This window comes from Syngnathoides biaculeatus, chromosome 19, assembly GCF_019802595.1.
Source record: "Syngnathoides biaculeatus isolate LvHL_M chromosome 19, ASM1980259v1, whole genome shotgun sequence".
Lineage (NCBI taxonomy): Eukaryota > Metazoa > Chordata > Actinopteri > Syngnathiformes > Syngnathidae > Syngnathoides > Syngnathoides biaculeatus.
The window spans coordinates 6,690,415-6,708,835 of NC_084658.1; the positions used below are offsets into that span (position 1 = coordinate 6,690,415).

Here is an 18,421-nt window from a genome sequence, read left to right on the forward strand (position 1 = left end):
GGCTCGACACTGACCCCCTCCCGGATGACCGTGCTTCTCACCCATCGATTTTTTTTTTCCTTCGATAAAATGTGGGAATCTCTCTTTCCCACAAGTGTTATCCCACCACCGTCTCATCCACCAAGCGCAAAAAAATGAGCCATGACAGCAGGGAACAGAAATAACAAGAGCACGATGGTGACAAACGTGCTGCCCTCACCTTGGTAACTGTAAAGATCTCCCACGCTGTTCTGTCGCGTGATGTGCTGCCAGTAAGCGCTGCGGGGCAGCGAGATGGACTTGCTGAGCGTCTCTGAAGAGCGCACCTGAAAGGAGGCGGACAAGGAAGGCGTCATATGCTTCCCGCCGCTCATGGGAAGGGGGACGCGGGCTCCGCCAGACGAGGAACATGTGAAATATTGAGAAGCCCTGTTAGCGTGGTGCAATTACGTAAGGGAGGCACCCAAGTCCGTTAATTTGTGAAGCTTTATTTATTTTTGTTTTTTTTCAAAATGGCGACGTGCTAGTGCGTGGGGTTAGAAGGTCAAGGGTCATCAAGCATAAAGAAAGAATACGCTTGATGGTGTGGAGGCAGGAGAAGATGACAGGGTGTCCGAGGTCTTGGTAACATATCAGAAACGTATACATTTGTTGGACATTAGCTATGTCAGAGACCCAATGCACAGTTTGCACATTGGGAATTGAAAACAGCACAAACAGAATTCACTTTCATGCATGTGAAATTGGAGGTTGACTATGCTGGCTTCTTGGAAAATTTAGAATTCACATCCACATTTCAAATATTCCCCCTCATCAATAAGGCAAAAAATGATCAAATGTCACATTACCTTAAAACGCTTGTGATGGCTTCACTGACCTACCAGAGCACAGATCTCCCACAGCTCATGTTTAAACGTGGTTCCCAGAATCAGCAAAATTAGCACAGGAGGTCGACATTTTAGGGATTACGCTGCTGTCCTTTGGAACCATCACTCAGATTTGGTCTGGAAAGCCAACGTTCCAGCCAATATCCAATATCAATATCCAACAGATATCTACAATCAATACCGTCTTTCACTCATCTTTTTTCCCTGCCCCAAGAATAGTATGCGCCCATGTTTCCAGAGGTCGAGACTGACAGCTGCCCTATACCGAAATCTTCCTTGCCTCCGTCGCCAAGAGGTTCATTTGGTCGCTTAATGACTGAGGAGCGTGGCTCTACACCTGCACCGTTTGCAAAGTGCTCTGCCCTTGTTGTGCTGTATAAGTAAAATTGAATTCGTGATTACGGAAATTGGAATAGTGACTTTTTAATTGCTTGTATACAAATAATTGGGTCCCTGGAGTGGTGCGGCGAATGAGGCATATTTGTTTTTAGCGAGGTGTCCACGTGCTGCATACACACAACATAAAGTGTTAACTGCGGCCTCGACGAGTCAAAATGATTTGATTGTATTCTTTTTTCTTCTCCGGGCTCTGTTCTCTCTGCCGAAGGGGTCGTCATGGTAATGAAACCCAGATGGCCCAGAAATGTATGGTTATTGTTTGCTTGTAAGAGTCAGGGCCAGGCCTTTAAAACAGGCCTTTTTTTTTTTTTTTTTTTTTTACACTTTTGTGACAAAGGTGAGTGTTAAAAACGTGTTTGTGATGTAAATTGACTTTACAGTAAAATAAAAACCATTTTATTGGTTTTATAGCTGAATAAGATTTCTGTCGACAGCTACAACTACCAAGATCGCGACATTACAAAGTAGTGTGTGAAGACAGACGCAAAAAGCATTTTAGTTTTAGTTGTGTACTTGTTAGGAGCGACGGCATGAATGTACTACCTGGGAGCTTTTCTCCATTTCCTCCATCATCCTCTCGTGCTGCTGTGCAATGGCCAGAGTGGCCGAGTGGACGCGCTGGTAGATCATCTCCCCCTCTCGTGTCTGGAACGTGAACAAGCCCTCGCCTGTGTCGCACATCCTGCGCCCGGAACAAATGCGCACACACAGACACAAAGGGGAAGTAAACACCCTTTGACGGCGCTCGCTGTTGGGAGCACACGCTTGACTACACGCTTCCAGGGAGACGCGCTGATGTAAGCGCACGCATGAGTACAATGAGTCGAAGTGTCGCCCCGAGGCCTCTGCAGCACATGATGATATCCCGGGAACTTGAAACATCCACCCAAGTTGGGAAGTTTTTCTGACACTTCCAAAAGTGCTTATTTTCTATTCCACAATCATAAAGAGATGTTTTTTTTTTTTTCCAAAAACTTGCATACCTTCCCGACTCAAATGTGAACCAGGTGGAGTCTCGGCCGTATCTGCGGAGCGAGCTTAGAGGCCACATGACGAGTTTGAGGCGGGCGTTGTGGATGTCCCACAAGTAGATGTTCTCGTGGGTGATCTGCATGGTGCACTCTCCGTAGATGTCCAAGTTCGGGGTGGGCATTAGATAAACGTTGAAACGCTCTACAAACATATATGAAGATTACAGGACATTATCCCATATACATACACCCATATACAGTATATTATCAAATATATGAAGCACAGAGGTTCAAAAGTTACCCTTTCTTCAGAAGCTGTGTCATGTAATTGTCATGCATATTGAATATATCATCAGGATGCAGGACGCAGGTGGAGAGTGTTTGCCTCACAATTCTGAGGTCCCGGGTTTAATCCTGTGTGGGGTTTGCATGTTCTCTCCGGCCATGCGTGGGTTTTCTCCGGGCACTCCGGTTACCTCCCACATCCCAAAAACATTCAGGGTACACTCAAAATTGCCCTTAGGTGTGATTGATTGATGTGCCCTGCAATTGGCTGGCAACCAGTTCAGGGTGTACCCTGCCTCCTGCCCGTTGATGGCTGGGATAGACTCCAGCACTCCCGTGACCCTCGTGAGGATAAGCGGCTAAGAAAATGGATGGATGACTATGGTTGCACATAGGCTACACTTTTTTTGGGTGAGTGGTGGTCGTGACATTTTTAATGAGCACAGATTGTTATTAGGAGAACTGGTGCCAGCACCATATTTGTACCATTTTGTTCAACGACAGCGTAATAAATTAGCACGATAAATTACCGATGGAAGATAATTTTGGGTTGATGTGAGAGTACGATACAGCTTGAAGGAAACAGTGTTTGGGAACTCAAGCAACAAGGGATTTTTGGGTGCATACAAGGTTTCCAGATGACCGCAACAATATAAGGCTACATACTTTATTTAAGAGTAATTATTTATGGAAAAGTTTAGATATAAAAAATGCATTCACCCCCCCCCAAAAAAAACTCCCCCATGAAAATATTGGGATAAAGTTTTTCAAAGACACTACTGAGCAGTTGAAGAATTCCAATTTTTCAGGACCTTGGATTCTCATATTTGAACAAATAAGAACATATTTACCCTCACCAAACACACGCTCAGATATTTCCTGCTTTGAAGATTTACTATCAGATGTAAATAATTCAAGTCACAAGAGCTACGTGAAATGCCTCTGCAGAATCCACGGCGGTAAACAGAGATCATTCACGCTTTGCACAATGCACATTTTTCACGCACTGCTGAAAATAAGACCCCTGTGTTTTTTGCAAATAAAAAAATATCAATCCTGCATTAAAGTTAATACCTCTATGGGAGGAGGCTTTGTTCAGATCTTATAAAACGTTGCCATGAGAGACAAACGGATTAAGACAAAAGGATGAGTGATGGATTATTTGTCGGTCAGATGTGCAGCAGCCTTTGATCTTCAAAAAAATGTCTCCATGTTCCCATTTAAACCAGAAATTAAAATACACACCAACTTGAGACCGCCCTTATCGGAGTTTTTTTTTCTTTTTGAACAAGAAGAAAATATATGCTTATTTGTTGGATTGGATGTTTCTAATCACAAAAAAAATGATATTTACAAGAAGGGTGGAACTATTGAAAAGTCAACAAAGGTGTACAAAGACAATAGGACCACCATCATGACTAAAATACTGTTGGGTTGTAGGCCCAAGCTTTCATCAAATAAATAGGTTTTATTTCTCTGAAGTATATTTAGTTTTATTGTAAGCCACAGTAACATTATGCGCATTTTAAACATTAACACTGGTTAAATATATAAAAATATGAGCCACTGATAGCAAAACCAGTTTACAGCCCTGCCAGTGAGCAAGTTAACCACAGGGGAGAGAATTGTCTTTTTCTGTTACAATTTTAAATTGTTGTTTATCCTCTTAAAGGTATTTTCGTACAAATATTTACAGTAACTCAGATTTTGTCAGCACAGAGTCTTTGTTCCAACTTCCGTACAAATTTGGGTCACACTAGTGTCAAAGGGGCGGCACGGTGGATCATCTGGAAGCGTTGGCCTTGCAGTTCTGAGGTCCTGGGTTCAATGCCGGACTTGCCTGTGTGGAGTTTGCATGTTCTCTCCATCCCTGTGTGGGTTTCTTCCGGGCACTCCGGTTTCCTCCCGCATTCCAAAGACATGCAACATTAATTGACACTCCAAATTGCCCCTCGGTGTGATTGTGACAGATGGGATAGGCTCCAGCACTCCCCATGATCTTTGTGAGGATAAGAGGCTAAGAAAATGGGTGGATTGATAGATGGATGGTGTCAAAGGAGCGGGAACTCTGTCTTACACCATGAGGAGTCCCATTATGTGTAAAGAAGGTGTGCTCAATTTTTTGACCATGTTTGAAAGTCCAACTTTATCCGATTACAATTAATATAATGTTGCATGAATTCCCTTCCAGTCTTTCCAGAGAGTCATGGACAGCCCCACCCCTCTCCCACCCCGTTTAACTGTCAGAGGCAGTGGGGGCTTCTCAATAATCTAAATGGGTTCTCACTAATTACACTCAAGGACTCCAAAATAAGCCATGTGTCTGCAGTGGATAGAAAATAGCGATGTCATAGCACTGTGTATTTTTAGGCTGCTCTGATCTAATGATGGTCTCCTGCAGCTTGAAACATGACTCCAGGCCCTGGCCTTTTGGTTTAGTCGCTCACGCGTGGTGCTACCAACTTAGCACCCGACTGCGCCTTTATGGAATGTGTCGTCACAGCAGTTGCGCAATCATAAGTAGCGTTGAAAAATCTGAGTTACGTTCTATGAAAATGATAATGGTAATGCTAGTATTTACAGGCACTTTTAATGATGTGGCTGTTGCCTTTCCGTCTTCTGAAACGACATCAGCGAATGAGCTCCATTCCATTTCCTGTGAGTGGAATATGTTGGGGAGCAGCACATTTATTTCGCACAGCTTTAGGAGCATAATCTCATCCATCTCCGTGACAAGCTTCATTACGAGGGAGGCCAGTGATGCACAGCACTTCACATTAGGGCCGGGAACAGAGCTTTGCAACCTGTGCACTCGCGTAGACACGTGCTCATATTTCCCGCAAGTTGAACCAACATAATGTAAAAACTCGGCAGGTATTGACGAAAAAAGCCTCCTCATTAGCAAGGCCTAATTGAATAGTGGCAGCTTGACTGGGGGCTGACGGAAGAAGACTGACCCGTAACTCCTGTCCGTGTAAGCGGGGACTAATTGGGCACTCACCGTTCTGTTCCCGCTGCACCCCCGCTGCTAGCAAGTCTGGCTCGCCCAGGCTGATGTCGTTGAGACGGCTGCCCAGGCACTCCACGCTCAGCAGTTTGCACCATTCCTCCGCATCCAGCTCTGCGGGTGGCCACGCAACAGCACAGCATTATAACAACCCGAGGTTCGCGTCTAATGCTTTAAGGCTCGGAATCGTCGGGAGTTCTGCGGAACACAATCTGCTCTCTGATCTCTGTTCGGAATATTTACCAGCACAAATAATCAGATCGGATAACGTCTTTATCTTCAGGCATGCTAAAGCAAAATGGTTATGGTATTGTTTTCCGGTGTTTATTGCAGTAATGAAGTAAAACTGTCACAGCGACAGACAATTTGTTCAAAATGTGTCATCATCATAACTGCATTTGATCATTTAAATTATACAAGGCTCTGTGTGTTCATGTGGGCACGTCCTGATGTGTGTGTGTGTGTGTGTGTGCTCGAGCATGTACAAATGAAAGTGTGTACGTAATACTGTTTTGAGTGTGTTTGTCCTATTTTGAATAAAAAAAAAAACTGCACTTGTGGGTTATTTGCACCTTTATTGCATAGTATTATAGTTTTAATCATTGGACAGTCTATGTGTTCTCCCTTGTGCTTGCATGGGTTTTCACTGAGGTCACTCCACTTTCTTCCCATATTTCTAAAAAAATATATATGTTAGGTTGATCGAAGACTACATCCTTCCTTAGATGTGAATGTGAATAGTTATTTGTGGCCATCAATAGCCTGGCACCCCAGGTGTACCCCGCTTCCCGCGCCTGACGTTATCGATAGGCAACGGATGGATGATGGATTAACCACATTTAAGCAGATCCATTAGTTAATGCAGCCCTATGGGGGCACAAACCAGTGCAATCTGTAGGCCGGTCCCAAGCCCGGATAAATGCAGAGGGTTGCATCAGGAAGGGCATCCGGCGTAAAAACTGTGCCAAACAAATATGAGCGTTCATCTAAAGAATCCCATACCGGATCGGTCGTGGCCCGGGTTAACAACGCACTGCTAACCTGCAGGGCGTCGGTGGAAATTCAGCTACTGTGGGTCGAAGACAAAGAAGAGGAGGAAACCGGATCCAGCGTCAGAAGAAAAAAAGGAATGCACAGAGCCTACAACTGAGTGTAGGGACTTTGAATGTTGGGACTATGACAGGAAAAGCTCAGGAGTTGGTTGACATGATGATTAGGAGAAAGGTTGATATTCTGTGCATCCAAGAGAGCAGGTGGAAAGGTAGTAAGGCTAGAAGTTTGGGAGCAGGGTTTAAATTATTCTACCACGGAGTAGATGGGAAGAGAAATGGAGTAGGGGTTATTTTAAAGGAAGAGCTGGCTAAGAATGTCTTGGAGGTGAAAAGAGTATCAGATCGAGTGATGAGACTAAAATTTGAAATTGAGGGTGTTATGTATAATGTGGTTAGCGGCTATGCACCACAGGTAGGATGTGACCTAGAGTTGAAAGAGAAATTCTGGAAGGAACTAGATGAAGTAGTTCTGAGCATCCCAGACAGCGAGAGAGTTGTGATTGGTGCAGATAGTAATGGACATATTGGTAAAGGAAACAGGGGCGATGAAGAAGTGATGGGTAAGTACGGCATCCAGGAAAGGAACTTTGAAGGGCAGATGGTGGTGGACTTTGCAAAAAGGATGGAGATGGCTGTAGTGAACACTTATTTCCAAAAGAGGGAGGAACATATAGTGACCTACAAGAGCGGCGGTAGAACCACGCAGGTAGATTATATTTTGTGCAGACGATGTAATCTGAAGGAGGTTACTGACTGTAAAGTAGTGGTAGGGGAGAGTGTAGCTCGACAGCATAGGATGGTAGTATGTAGGATGATTCTGGTGGTGGGTAGGAAGATTAAGAAGACAAAGGTAGAGCAGAGAACCATGTGGTGGAAGCTGAGAAAGGAAGAATGTTGTGCGGCCTTCCGGAAAGAGGTGAGACAGGCTCTCGATGGACAACCGAAGCTCCCGGAAGACTGGACGACGACAGCCAAGGTGATCAGAGAGACAGGCAGGAGAGTACTTGGTGTGTCATCTGGTAGGAAAGGGGAGAAGGAGACTTGGTGGTGGAACCCCAAAATACAGGGAGTCATACAAGGAAAGAGATTAGCGAAGAAGAAGTGGGATACTGAGAGGACTGAGGAGAGGCGAAAGGAGTACATCGAGATGCGACGTAGGGCAAAGGTAGAGGTGGCAAAGGCTAAACAAGAGGCATATGAAGACATGTACACCAGGTTGGACACGAAAGAAGGAGAAAAGGATCTCTACAGGTTGGCCAGACAGAGGGATAGAGATGGGAAGGATGTGCAGCAGGTTAGGCTGATTAAGGATAGAGATGGAAATGTGTTGACTGGTGCCGGTAGTGTGCTAAATAGATGGAAAGAATACTTTGAGAAGTTGATGAATGAAGAAAATGAGAGAGAAGGAAGAGTTGAAGAGGCAAGAGTGAAGGACCAGGAAGTGGAAATGATTACTAAGGGGGAAGTCAGAAAGGCATTACAAAGGATGAAAAATGGGAAGGCAGTTGGTCCTGATGACATACCGGTAGAGGTATGGAAGCAATTTGGAGAGATGGCTGTGGAGTTTTTGACCAACTTATTCAACAGAATACTAGCGGGCGAAAAGATGCCTGAAGAATGGAGGAAAAGTGTTCTAGTTCCCATTTTTAAGAACAAAGGGGATGTTCAGAGCTGTGGGAACTATAGAGGAATAAAGTTGATGAGCCACACAATGAAGTTATGGGAAAGAGTAGTGGAGGCTAGACTCAGGTCAGAAGTAAGTATCTGCGAGCAACAGTATGGTTTCATGCCTAGAAAGAGTACCACAGATGCATTATTTGCCTTGAGGATGCTCGTGGAAAAGTACAGAGAAGGTCAGAAGGAGCTACATTGTGTCTTTGTGGATCTAGAGAAAGCCTATGACAGAGTACCAAGAGAGGAACTGTGGTACTGCATGCGTAAGTCTGGTGTGGCAGAGAAGTATGTTAAAATAGTGCAGGACATGTATGATGGCAGCAGAACAATGGTGAGGTGTGCCTTAGGTGTGACAGAGGAATTTAAGGTGGAGGTGGGACTGCATCAGGGATCAGCTCTGAGCCCCTTCCTGTTTGCAGTGGTAATGGATAGGCTGACAGATGAGGTTAGACTGGAATCCCCTTGGACCATGATGTTCGCAGATGATATTGTGATATGCAGTGAAAGCAGGGAGCATGCAGAGGAACAATTGGAAAGATGGAGACATGCACTGGAAAGGAGAGGAATGAAGATTAGCCGAAGTAAAACCGAATATCTGTGCGTGAATGAGAAAAGTGGAGGGGGAAGAGTGAGGCTACAGGGAGAAGAGATAGCGAGGGTGGACGACTTCAAATACTTGGGGTCAACAATACAGAGCAACGGTGAGTGTGGTCAGGAAGTGAAGAAACGGGTCCAAGCAGGTTGGAACAGCTGGCGAAAGGTGTCTGGTGTGTTATGTGACAGAAGAGTGTCTGCTAGGATGAAGGGCAAAGTTTACAAAACAGTGGTGAGGCCGGCCATGATGTACGGATTAGAGACAGTGGCACTGAAGATACAACAGGAGCAGAACTGGAGGTGGCAGAAATGAAGATGTTGAGGTTCTCGCTCGGAGTGACCAGGTTGGATAGGATTAGAAATGAGCTCATTAGAGGGACAGCCAAAGCTGGATGTTTTGGAGACAAGATTCGAGAGAGCAGACTTCGATGGTTTGGACATGTTCAGAGGCGAGAGAGTGAGTATATTGGTAGAAGGATGCTGAGGATGGAGCTCCCAGGCAAAAGAGCGAGAGGAAGACCAAAGAGAAGGTTTATGGATGTGGTGAGGGAAGACATGAGGGCAGTTGGGGTTAGAGAGGAAGATGCAGGAGATAGGCTAAGATGGCAAAAGATGACACGCTGTGGCGACCCCTAACGGGACAAGCCGAAAGGAAAAGAAGAAGAAGAAGAAGCAGATCCATTAGTTAGGTCTGTTTTGTTCTCTTGGCTTGTGTAATCTAGATTCCATTTGTAGAACTTCTTAGCAGAGGTTGAAGTGGCTTAAGTGGAAACTTGGTGCTCTCCTTTTCTAATAATGCAAATCCAGCATTGCATCCTGCGAGGGTGTGGGCTAGTGGTGGTTTTGTTAGTTTTATCGTAGCCCCAGCAGATTCACAATGAGACATCTGTGCTTGTCTTAAAGGCATCACAAATAGTTTCTTTTTTATATGTACCAGGAGTACTTAGTTCTTTTTTTGTGTGTGTCAACTGGTTAGTGCACATACTTCACAGTACTGCGGATCTGTGTTCAATCCAGCCTCACCTGAGTGGAGTTTGCATGTTGCCCACGTGGGTGTTTGGTTTTCTCCACATTCTGCGTTTTCCTCCCCCATTCCCAAAACATGCATGGTGGGTTAGTTGAGGGCATTAAATTGAACGAATGTGAATGCGAATGGTTGTTTGTCTACATGTAGCCTGCGATTAGCTGGCGACCGCTTCAGGGTGTATCTCGTCTCTCGCTTGAAGTCAGCCAGGATAGGCACCAGCGCAAATGGAACTCTAGTGAGGCGAAATGGTTCAGAAAATGGATTGATGTTGCTGACAGGCTATTACCCTCCAAATACTGGCCTTTTATTTCCCCATTGTTGCCAACCATTTTGTTCACACTTGTTGCCGGCTGAAGCTTTCAACCTACAATCTCAAAAACATGAGGAAAAACAAAAATAGGACTTTTGGCCTTAATCTGCAAATAAACAACAACGGGAATGATGGTGAAAGGACGTTAATACTAATGTTGCATTCTTCGGCGCTTTGGCTGACCATATAAACTATATGTTTTTACTCCTATATTACAAAACAAAATCAATTCCATCTTTTCACAGTGTGATTGTGCAGTCTTTACACTGAAGCATTCTGATACAATGAGTTTTCCATTTTAATAATTGTGTTCTGTATTACAAAAAGAACACATTCTCTCCCAATTACAGTTTCCCTGAACTCACCTTGCAAAGTCATGCAGCTGCCATGTATACGCCTAGTTTCATTCTGAAGAGGGACCTCGGAAATGCGGCAGGTGTACATTCTTTGTAGTAACCTGTCCAAACAGGTCCCTCTGCTGGTCACTTTTAAAATTTGTTGATTCACTGCATATTCCATCACACCAACATCACAGCAGAACCGAAAATGGGAGTATTTGGCACATGTACGTCACAATGATGATGCTAAAACAAACTATCGTCAGACCAGCACAAGAGAGCCAAGTGTCTGATGTCAAACTCCATAGATCTGTCCTGCTATTCCAGCATTCATTTTCACTCACTTGTTGCGGTTTTGATATTAGATGCCAAGAGGATTTTTGGCTCAACTTCACTTCTGAGCCCTGGTCCATTTATAAAGTGTGACTAAACGTTCAAAATCTGTATGAAAATTGATACAGTTTTACTATAATTTATTTTGAGCACACGGCTGCTTAGATTTAATAAAAATCATATTTGGTACTAGTTTATCAAATCTATGTCCAGAAAAGCTACGACAATAAACCTGTATTTAATTGAGAAATTTTTTAATTTTATGCTGCATCATTTAATACTTTTTTTGGGGGGTGAGAGGGAGTCAGAATCTTAAATTAATAAGAAAAGGATAAGACGTGCGAATGCCTGCAGTCTCAAACGAATGAATCATCATTTCCCAAATTCAATGACGTTTTGAGCTAGGTAATTAGTTGGGAAATGCAAATAGGAAACAAAAGATATGGAAGTACAATCTTTAGCATCCTCTCAAAAACTTTGCGACACTACGATGTTAACAAAATATCGGTTCTCCTGTTAGACTTCACGGAACAAAAAAGAGGCCTAAACCAGATTGAATTTACAAAGTCATTTGCCAAAAATGTTCAGCTAAGGTGAAAAAGCTAAATTTAAATTCAGGGTCTAAGGGTTATAACCCCAAAAACGTGATTAATTTAGTGATTAGAAGGTGCATCTAAATAATGTAGTCAATTTATTTTTCCTTTGACTAAACCTATTGGAAAGGTTTTTCATTGGATAAGTAAAATTATTTTAATTTCTGGCTAATTGTAGACAAATGATGTAATTACGAAAAATCTCTGAGGATGTTTTGTTAGTGAATAGCAATTTTCTTTCCTGATGAGTCAGAACACATCATGCTCTTCCTGGAGAAGATGTTCAATTGTCTTTTGTGAGCTTCTGGTGAGATCCAGCGATGTATGAAATGAGGCAAGAGCAGGAGTTGTTTATCTTTGCCGAGCTCCTTAACTCCAAATCCCCGTGGGATTCTGGGATGCGTAACCATGGTCGGCGATGTGTACCGAGTCACATATTGAAGCGCAGCAGCAACACAACCGCCGTGGCCCTGTGTTTCTTCATGGAAACACTGTTTTTGTGCGTATCGGCGGCAGAATCTTCAATTTCATTCATGCCGCACTCTCTTACTTTACGCCTTTCCAGCGGGACATTTCTGCACAGCTTAGCGGGGTGAGCGGATGGTCTGCCGGTGCCTGAAGCGCTTCATTCACAGACATCAGAGAGCACAACTACATTTACACACGGGAGGCAGCTACTTTATGCTTCCCCCCCGATTCACGCTCTCTCATTCGGAGTTACTATGGCCTGTAAGTGTCTCCTGCACTTTTAAGGCCCGAATGGAAAAGGAGCTAAACAAACAGAGGCAGCGCTCAACTTTGTGCACAAGGAAAATACAGTGGGTGGTGAAAAAAAACATAGAGAGAGAGAGAGAGAAAATGAATATGTGAAAAGTGTATCAAGAAACGGTTTGCTGTCACTATGGCAGCACATACTGTTCAAAAATGAACATTTTGTAAGTTCAACTCTTGATTTTTTTGGGTTTTTTTTTTGTACAGAGTAGTACATTGACTTATGATTTGTTCTGAGAATTTAACTTGTATGTCAATATTATACATTTTCCCAAATGAATTTAATTGAAATGCCATTGATTAGTTTGAGCCCTCCATAAGAAAAAGTGTTAACTTTGATTTAAAAAAAAAAAAAAAAAGAATAATAAAAATGATTTAGAAAAAAAATCTAATGATCTAAAGTGCTTCAAGATCAGGAAAAATCGGCCCCTTATCTTCACTCTCAAATGCTAAGGGACTTTCAGCTGGATGCATCAAAGCAGAACCCACTGAAAAATGTATACTACATCTAGCACCTTTATCATGACTACATATCCATACATGTTTGAACTGTGAAAATATATGCGGTGAAAGCCTCGAGTGCCAGAAATATACTCCCCCTGGGTCATCGCGGGGCTTTCCACGCTGCGACAAGAGGCGCTAACCACCTTGCGGGGCTCCTCTTGGCATCACTTCCATGCTAAGGAATTTAAATAGCAACGCTGAGCTGTTCTGTAATTTGTGGCATTGAGGAAATATGAATTTTCGGGATGTTTGTGTAGCTAGCGAGCTGCTCACTTAAGTGGCATGAATGGGATTAGTAATAATAAAATAGTAACTTCCTATACAACTGGATAATCACTGATGCAAATGAAATCGCTCAAATGGTTACTGTTTTAGTCCCCCCATAAAAAATGCAAAACTCTGGAAAACTTAAATGGTATAAAAGCATTTAGTATTATAGGCTATGTGTTCTTAGACTATGCAATCTATGCCGCCCACAAAGTGTGGTGTATCTTGCATTTCATACAAGCAGAAAGCTCATTGGTGTGTCTGCCAATTTGGCAGACCGATCTGCGCCAAGATGGGCATAGCAACTGTGAGCACTTGGAGATGCGCTTGGCCGGAGCAAGATTTCTAAACTCCTGTGAACCTGTCCAGACCAGGACAGATCTCCCCCTTTTAAATCCGCTGATTTTTGCCGGTCCACGAAATGACCAAATATAAGATGTCAAATCCACATCAATTGGATTGATTGTCATGAAAACAGAGCGCTATATGATATGTCTACAATGCAGGACTACAGTGGTGCCTTGAACACAATCCATTACAGAAGGCTGGTTGAAAACCAAAACGTTCGAAAACCGAAGCACGTTTTCCCATTACAATGAATTGAAAATGAAATGATGCGTTCCAAGCCTAAAAAATAGTTTTTTTTTAAAGCTTTTCCTGATAATAAACTGCATAGTAGAATACATGTATAGTTTAAATACTTTGTATAATTAAATCATTTGAGAAATGTATTTATTTTTTTGCTTAAAATGTATGCTAGGCAGGGAGTGTATTGCCGTATCTGTAGCAGCCTTGTAAAACTTTTTTTTTTATTAACAACAAGTGAAGAATAACTTTAAACAAGCAATAATGAGGGGGGAAAAACAAATAGTCTATTTGCATAGAAAGTACGTAACGTAAAAAAAATTTTTTACTTGCAACTAGAGGTAGGGTTAATGGAACAAAAGAATAAAGCAATGCAAAACAACAGTTTCAGATGTCTTAGGTGGGGGTGACTCACCCCTTTTTCAGACTGAATATAATGTTTGTTTCTGCCGTCTTTTAAGCACTTTTCTGAAATGGCTCATAACATCATTAAAATTTTGCAGTGCTCTGCAACATTCAACTATATTCAGGTGATGAAGTTCTACAAAATTATGGATGCCGTTCCATTTATGGCAGATAACTTTAATATCTGCACTTGAGACATCCTTCCTGCCTTCAGCCTCATCAGACGACATCTTCTCCCTTCCTCGCCAACACTATCCCCAGCTAACTGCTGCTCGTTCACGAAAATAAGAAGCAACTTTTCGACTTCCTCCAAGATCTGTGGCCTCTGCTTGGTCAACACGGTTGCTCCTTTAGCAACATCACTTGCAGACCAGATTCGTGCTTGGCTATCAAATCCTTTTTGAAGTCGACAGTTTTACCCACCACTTTTCCTTTTTTCAGCACCAGCAGTTCCACTTGCCTTCTTTGGAATCATGATCGGTGGTTAATGGTGCTCGATTTGAAGAAAAAAAAGTCACTATAGTACTGAGAAACATCCGCGAGCAGAGGAGTGTGTGAGTCAACTGGTTGCACTGTGCGCGCAGTGTCGTGCGTTATTTCGTTTCCGTTTTTTTTCGGGGGTGCGTTCGAAAGCAGAATAACACATCGTCGTGGGTCAGCTGGTCGGGGTGTTTGAATACCGTTTTTTGTTCAAAAACCAAACCAAAAAAATCTCTAAATTTTCGTTTGAAAACCGATTTGTACGAAAACCAAGACGTTCAAAAACCGAGGTACCACTGTATATGTTTTTTTTTTTTTTTTTAAACAAATCTCTGAATTCGCTTTACAGGGTTTTTCCACAATACAGATATGGCCTGTTGGTCATCATATTACATTTCTTTCATCTGTGGGTCATACACACTTCTTTTATAACTGAGAACATGATATCGATTACAGAAATTGCTGCGACAATAATCGCCCTCACCTGATTCGCAGGCGAATGTCTTGGATGTGTCGTCACAGAAGATAATGGCCACAGCGTGCTTCTTGGTCTCTCTTGGCATCCTGCTAATGTTCTTGATATTATGGAGCTCAGTGATCTAAGGAGGACAGAATTGCCAGTGCACATTAGCTCGGTTGAACGCAGTCAACGGCGCCAATTGGGCTTAATTGACCCTCTCATGCTTGCGCTCGGCTGATAGTGCAATTGTAGTTTGCACATAAACAATGTCCGTTGAGAATCGAAGGTCTACACTGTCATACACTTTTAAAGGCCCCATTTGACTACCTTCATCCCCACAATATCATTTCAGATGATAAAGAGGAGTGAAATCAAATGCATCTAAATCCCTTAAGCCTGAGCTCAATACAGAATGGAGGTGGGAGGGATGGGGGACACAAAACGCAATGATTCAATTTAATTGAATATCACCTGTATTCACATGCCATTTTGTCCTACATGACTCAGCCTTGACGATAAGGCCTATTACATTACTGTAGTCCATCGTGTGCTAACCGCAGGCTCGTTGCCAAGAAGGCTGGGGATGAATTAGCCGGGATGAAATGTAAAGCTGAAAGATTAAACGCTTGCGCCCTAGTTGACGTATGCAGACTTCACATTCCTTTTCTGATATTAAAAATGATGGAAAGATGGGCTATGCTTGTAATTGGAGTTACAGAGATTACCGTGGGAATAATAAAAATGTGGAAAAGATGGGATTCAGGTGTTCTTATCGACCTCCAAGATTGTATCAAAATGTTTCATGTATGGGTAGATGCAATATGTATGTGTCCTCACTCAGGTAGGCGGACACAAAGCAAGCATCCACAGAGGGAATTTCTGAGCCGTGTTTTCCAGCATCTATCCACCTGTGTGTGTTTGCAGCAGTATATGAAAGGAAAATATTTGGTTGCATTCCCAGCCCCAGGCAAAAAAAAAAAAAAGAGCCAATCATTTGAGATGAGTTCCATTTCACATCCCAGCTGACTCTTTTTTTTTTTCATTGAAAGGTGTTGACTTTAATCTCACATTAGCACCAATATGCTTTGCCTGAAACACTTACATTCCAACCCAGAATTGTTTTTCTTCCTTATTTTGTCAGGAAGACTAGAGAGGCACAAAAACAAAGACCCATAACATCCTTTCAGAGGGCTAAAAATATTCGGAATTTCTGTTATTGTGTGTACCGACTCAGGCGAAGAGAGGGAGAGAGAGAGAGTATGGAGATGGGGAGAAAAAGCGGTAAAGAAAGCCAATCCTCTTTGTGTCGAGTGTGTAAATCAGCCACCAGTGCAGCCTATTTCCTCCCAAATCACAGCAGCGTCAAATGAAGCCCTCAGACGGGACCTTTCTTGATCTTTGTGGCGATGCATTACCAAGTGCACTGGTGCATGTGCGCGCCCATCGCTCACTTCGCCACCGCCTGTGTGAGAAGCCCCGTAGGCTGTGTGTGACCGCACAGAAGGGCCCGCGTAACAATATGACGCTGCGGACAGGGAGAGGCTTCAATCAGAAAAGCGTGGAGGCAAAGCCAGATTGACACGTCATCTGTCGTCTAACCGTAACGGGCTTCTCAGGACAGTCAAAATGTCGTACTGATTGCAGTCAAATTTAAGACTATTTAAGAATCGTTTAAGGCTACTTCAGTCGCATTTAGAACCACTGAATACATATACACCATTAGAAGTGCACAATCAGGCCTAAAGAGCGTGTGTGGGTGGCTTTTTTGAAAAGTCGATTTAAAAAGAATTACGTGTCATCCTGAAGCAGTGGTTTTCAAATGGCGGAGCATCGTCATAGGGTCGGAGGTGAGGCTGCCCCCACCCCATCAAAGTTACATTGTTTATTAAAAGAATCAGATTACAGCATTTGCAATCCCATAAAAACACTTTTATTAAGAACAATTTCTTATTGCAAACTTACAATGCAAGTGTCAACAAACCTGTTCTTTCAACACAGCCAACTATAGACTTATCAACTATAAATTTGAAAGCCTGCTTGCAAAGTTTTTTTTGTTTTGTTTTTGAATTAGCAATGATATTCCTGTCTGGGATTTTTTTTTTGTTGCAGTAAAAACTGAATTATTGCTTGCACAATATCTTTTGCACTGCATGCTGACAACTGAATGATGCTCCCAAAAAGTTTTGTGGTGAACCTTATAACCTTTAGCTTTTTTTGCACTATATTGTCTGTGCTTTCATCTTTCATGAGGATGAGCCAAGGTGGAATTTTAAGATTACACACCATCATTGTGCAGTATTAGATTGATTGAATTGAAAAATTCAAAAGTATAACTTTTGCCACGTAACCTTTCCAGTATACTCTGGTACTTTGTGATGGCGAGGCAAATATTGTCTAAGAATTTTCATTTGTTCTAGTTACGATTTGTTTACTCGTGTCAGCTCGTTCCTTGTCTATGTCTTTGGCGTTCACCCCCAACAAAGTACCGATCCCCATATTACATCTGCGTACAATTCTAACTGCTTGTGCTGAAAGTGACGTTTGAGGTAGTCCAGCTTCCATTCTGTCCACACGTTTTCCAAAATGTTGCCAAAAACTCACTTTCTACTTTCGCAAAATTTTTCAGACCAGCACTTTCTCGCTCAAAAAAGAGAAACTCTCGTCCAGTTTAACCACTTTTACTTCTATTTATACATACTCGGACAGTCATTGCATCTTAGAATAACAGCATTTATTTTTGTTACTTTTTAGGCAGCGTGTCCAAAAAAGTTTGAAAACCACAATACGGTTGCATAACGGTTGCAGTGGTAGTGTTATGCACAGTAGTTTTGTCCAATGATTGATTGATAATTGAATTGTGCGTTATAATGATGAAAATTGTAGTGCATGCAAAATAAAAGTATCGCCAAGCAGCAAAAGGCCACCGCTGCAAAGTCATTCCAGATTGTGAAAAATTGCAAAAAATATTATATGGGTGGACGACTAGTTAGCACATCTGCCTCACAGTTCTGAGGATCCTGTTTCAAATCTGCCCTCATCTGTGTGGAGTTTGCAAGTTCTCTGCATGCCTGCGTGGGTTTCATCAGGGCACGCTGGTTTCCTCCCACATCCCAAAACACCCATGATAAGATAAATGAAAACTGAATTGCTCGTAGGTGTGAATGATTGTTTGTTCCTATGTGGCCTACAACTGGCTGGTGACCAGTTCTGGTTGTACCCCGCTTTTCTCCAGAAGAAAGCTGAGATTGGCTCCAGCTGGCTCGCGACCCTAGTGAGGATAAACGGTTTGGAAAATGGATAGATGGAGGGGCTCAGTTCTGTGGGTTCACCTTGTGGAAACTCCTGAAGTAGGCGGCCTTCTCGTCGGGATATTTCTCCAAGCGCCGCGGCCCTTTACTCGATGCCTTTTTGAATACAAGCCAACATCTTCGGAAGATCTGCCAACAGAGAAAATTTGTAGTGAATCAATTGAAATACAGCCAAAAGACTATGTACTTTTT

At 42.8% G+C, this 18,421-nt stretch overlaps 1 protein-coding gene across 1 annotated transcript in view; it reads right to left on the bottom strand.

The window, feature by feature from the left end:
* Nucleotides 1-18,421, bottom strand: part of dok6 (docking protein 6) — a 52,202-nt gene that overhangs the window by 5,199 nt on the left and 28,582 nt on the right. The window contains exons 3-8 of the mRNA XM_061805645.1: nt 18,251-18,358; nt 14,946-15,060; nt 5,523-5,642; nt 2,249-2,438; nt 1,809-1,947; nt 200-305 (exon numbers count right to left, since the gene is read on the bottom strand). Coding sequence (XP_061661629.1) covers nt 200-305; nt 1,809-1,947; nt 2,249-2,438; nt 5,523-5,642; nt 14,946-15,060; nt 18,251-18,358 — 778 coding nt within the window. The remainder of the gene's footprint in view (nt 1-199; nt 306-1,808; nt 1,948-2,248; nt 2,439-5,522; nt 5,643-14,945; nt 15,061-18,250; nt 18,359-18,421) is intronic.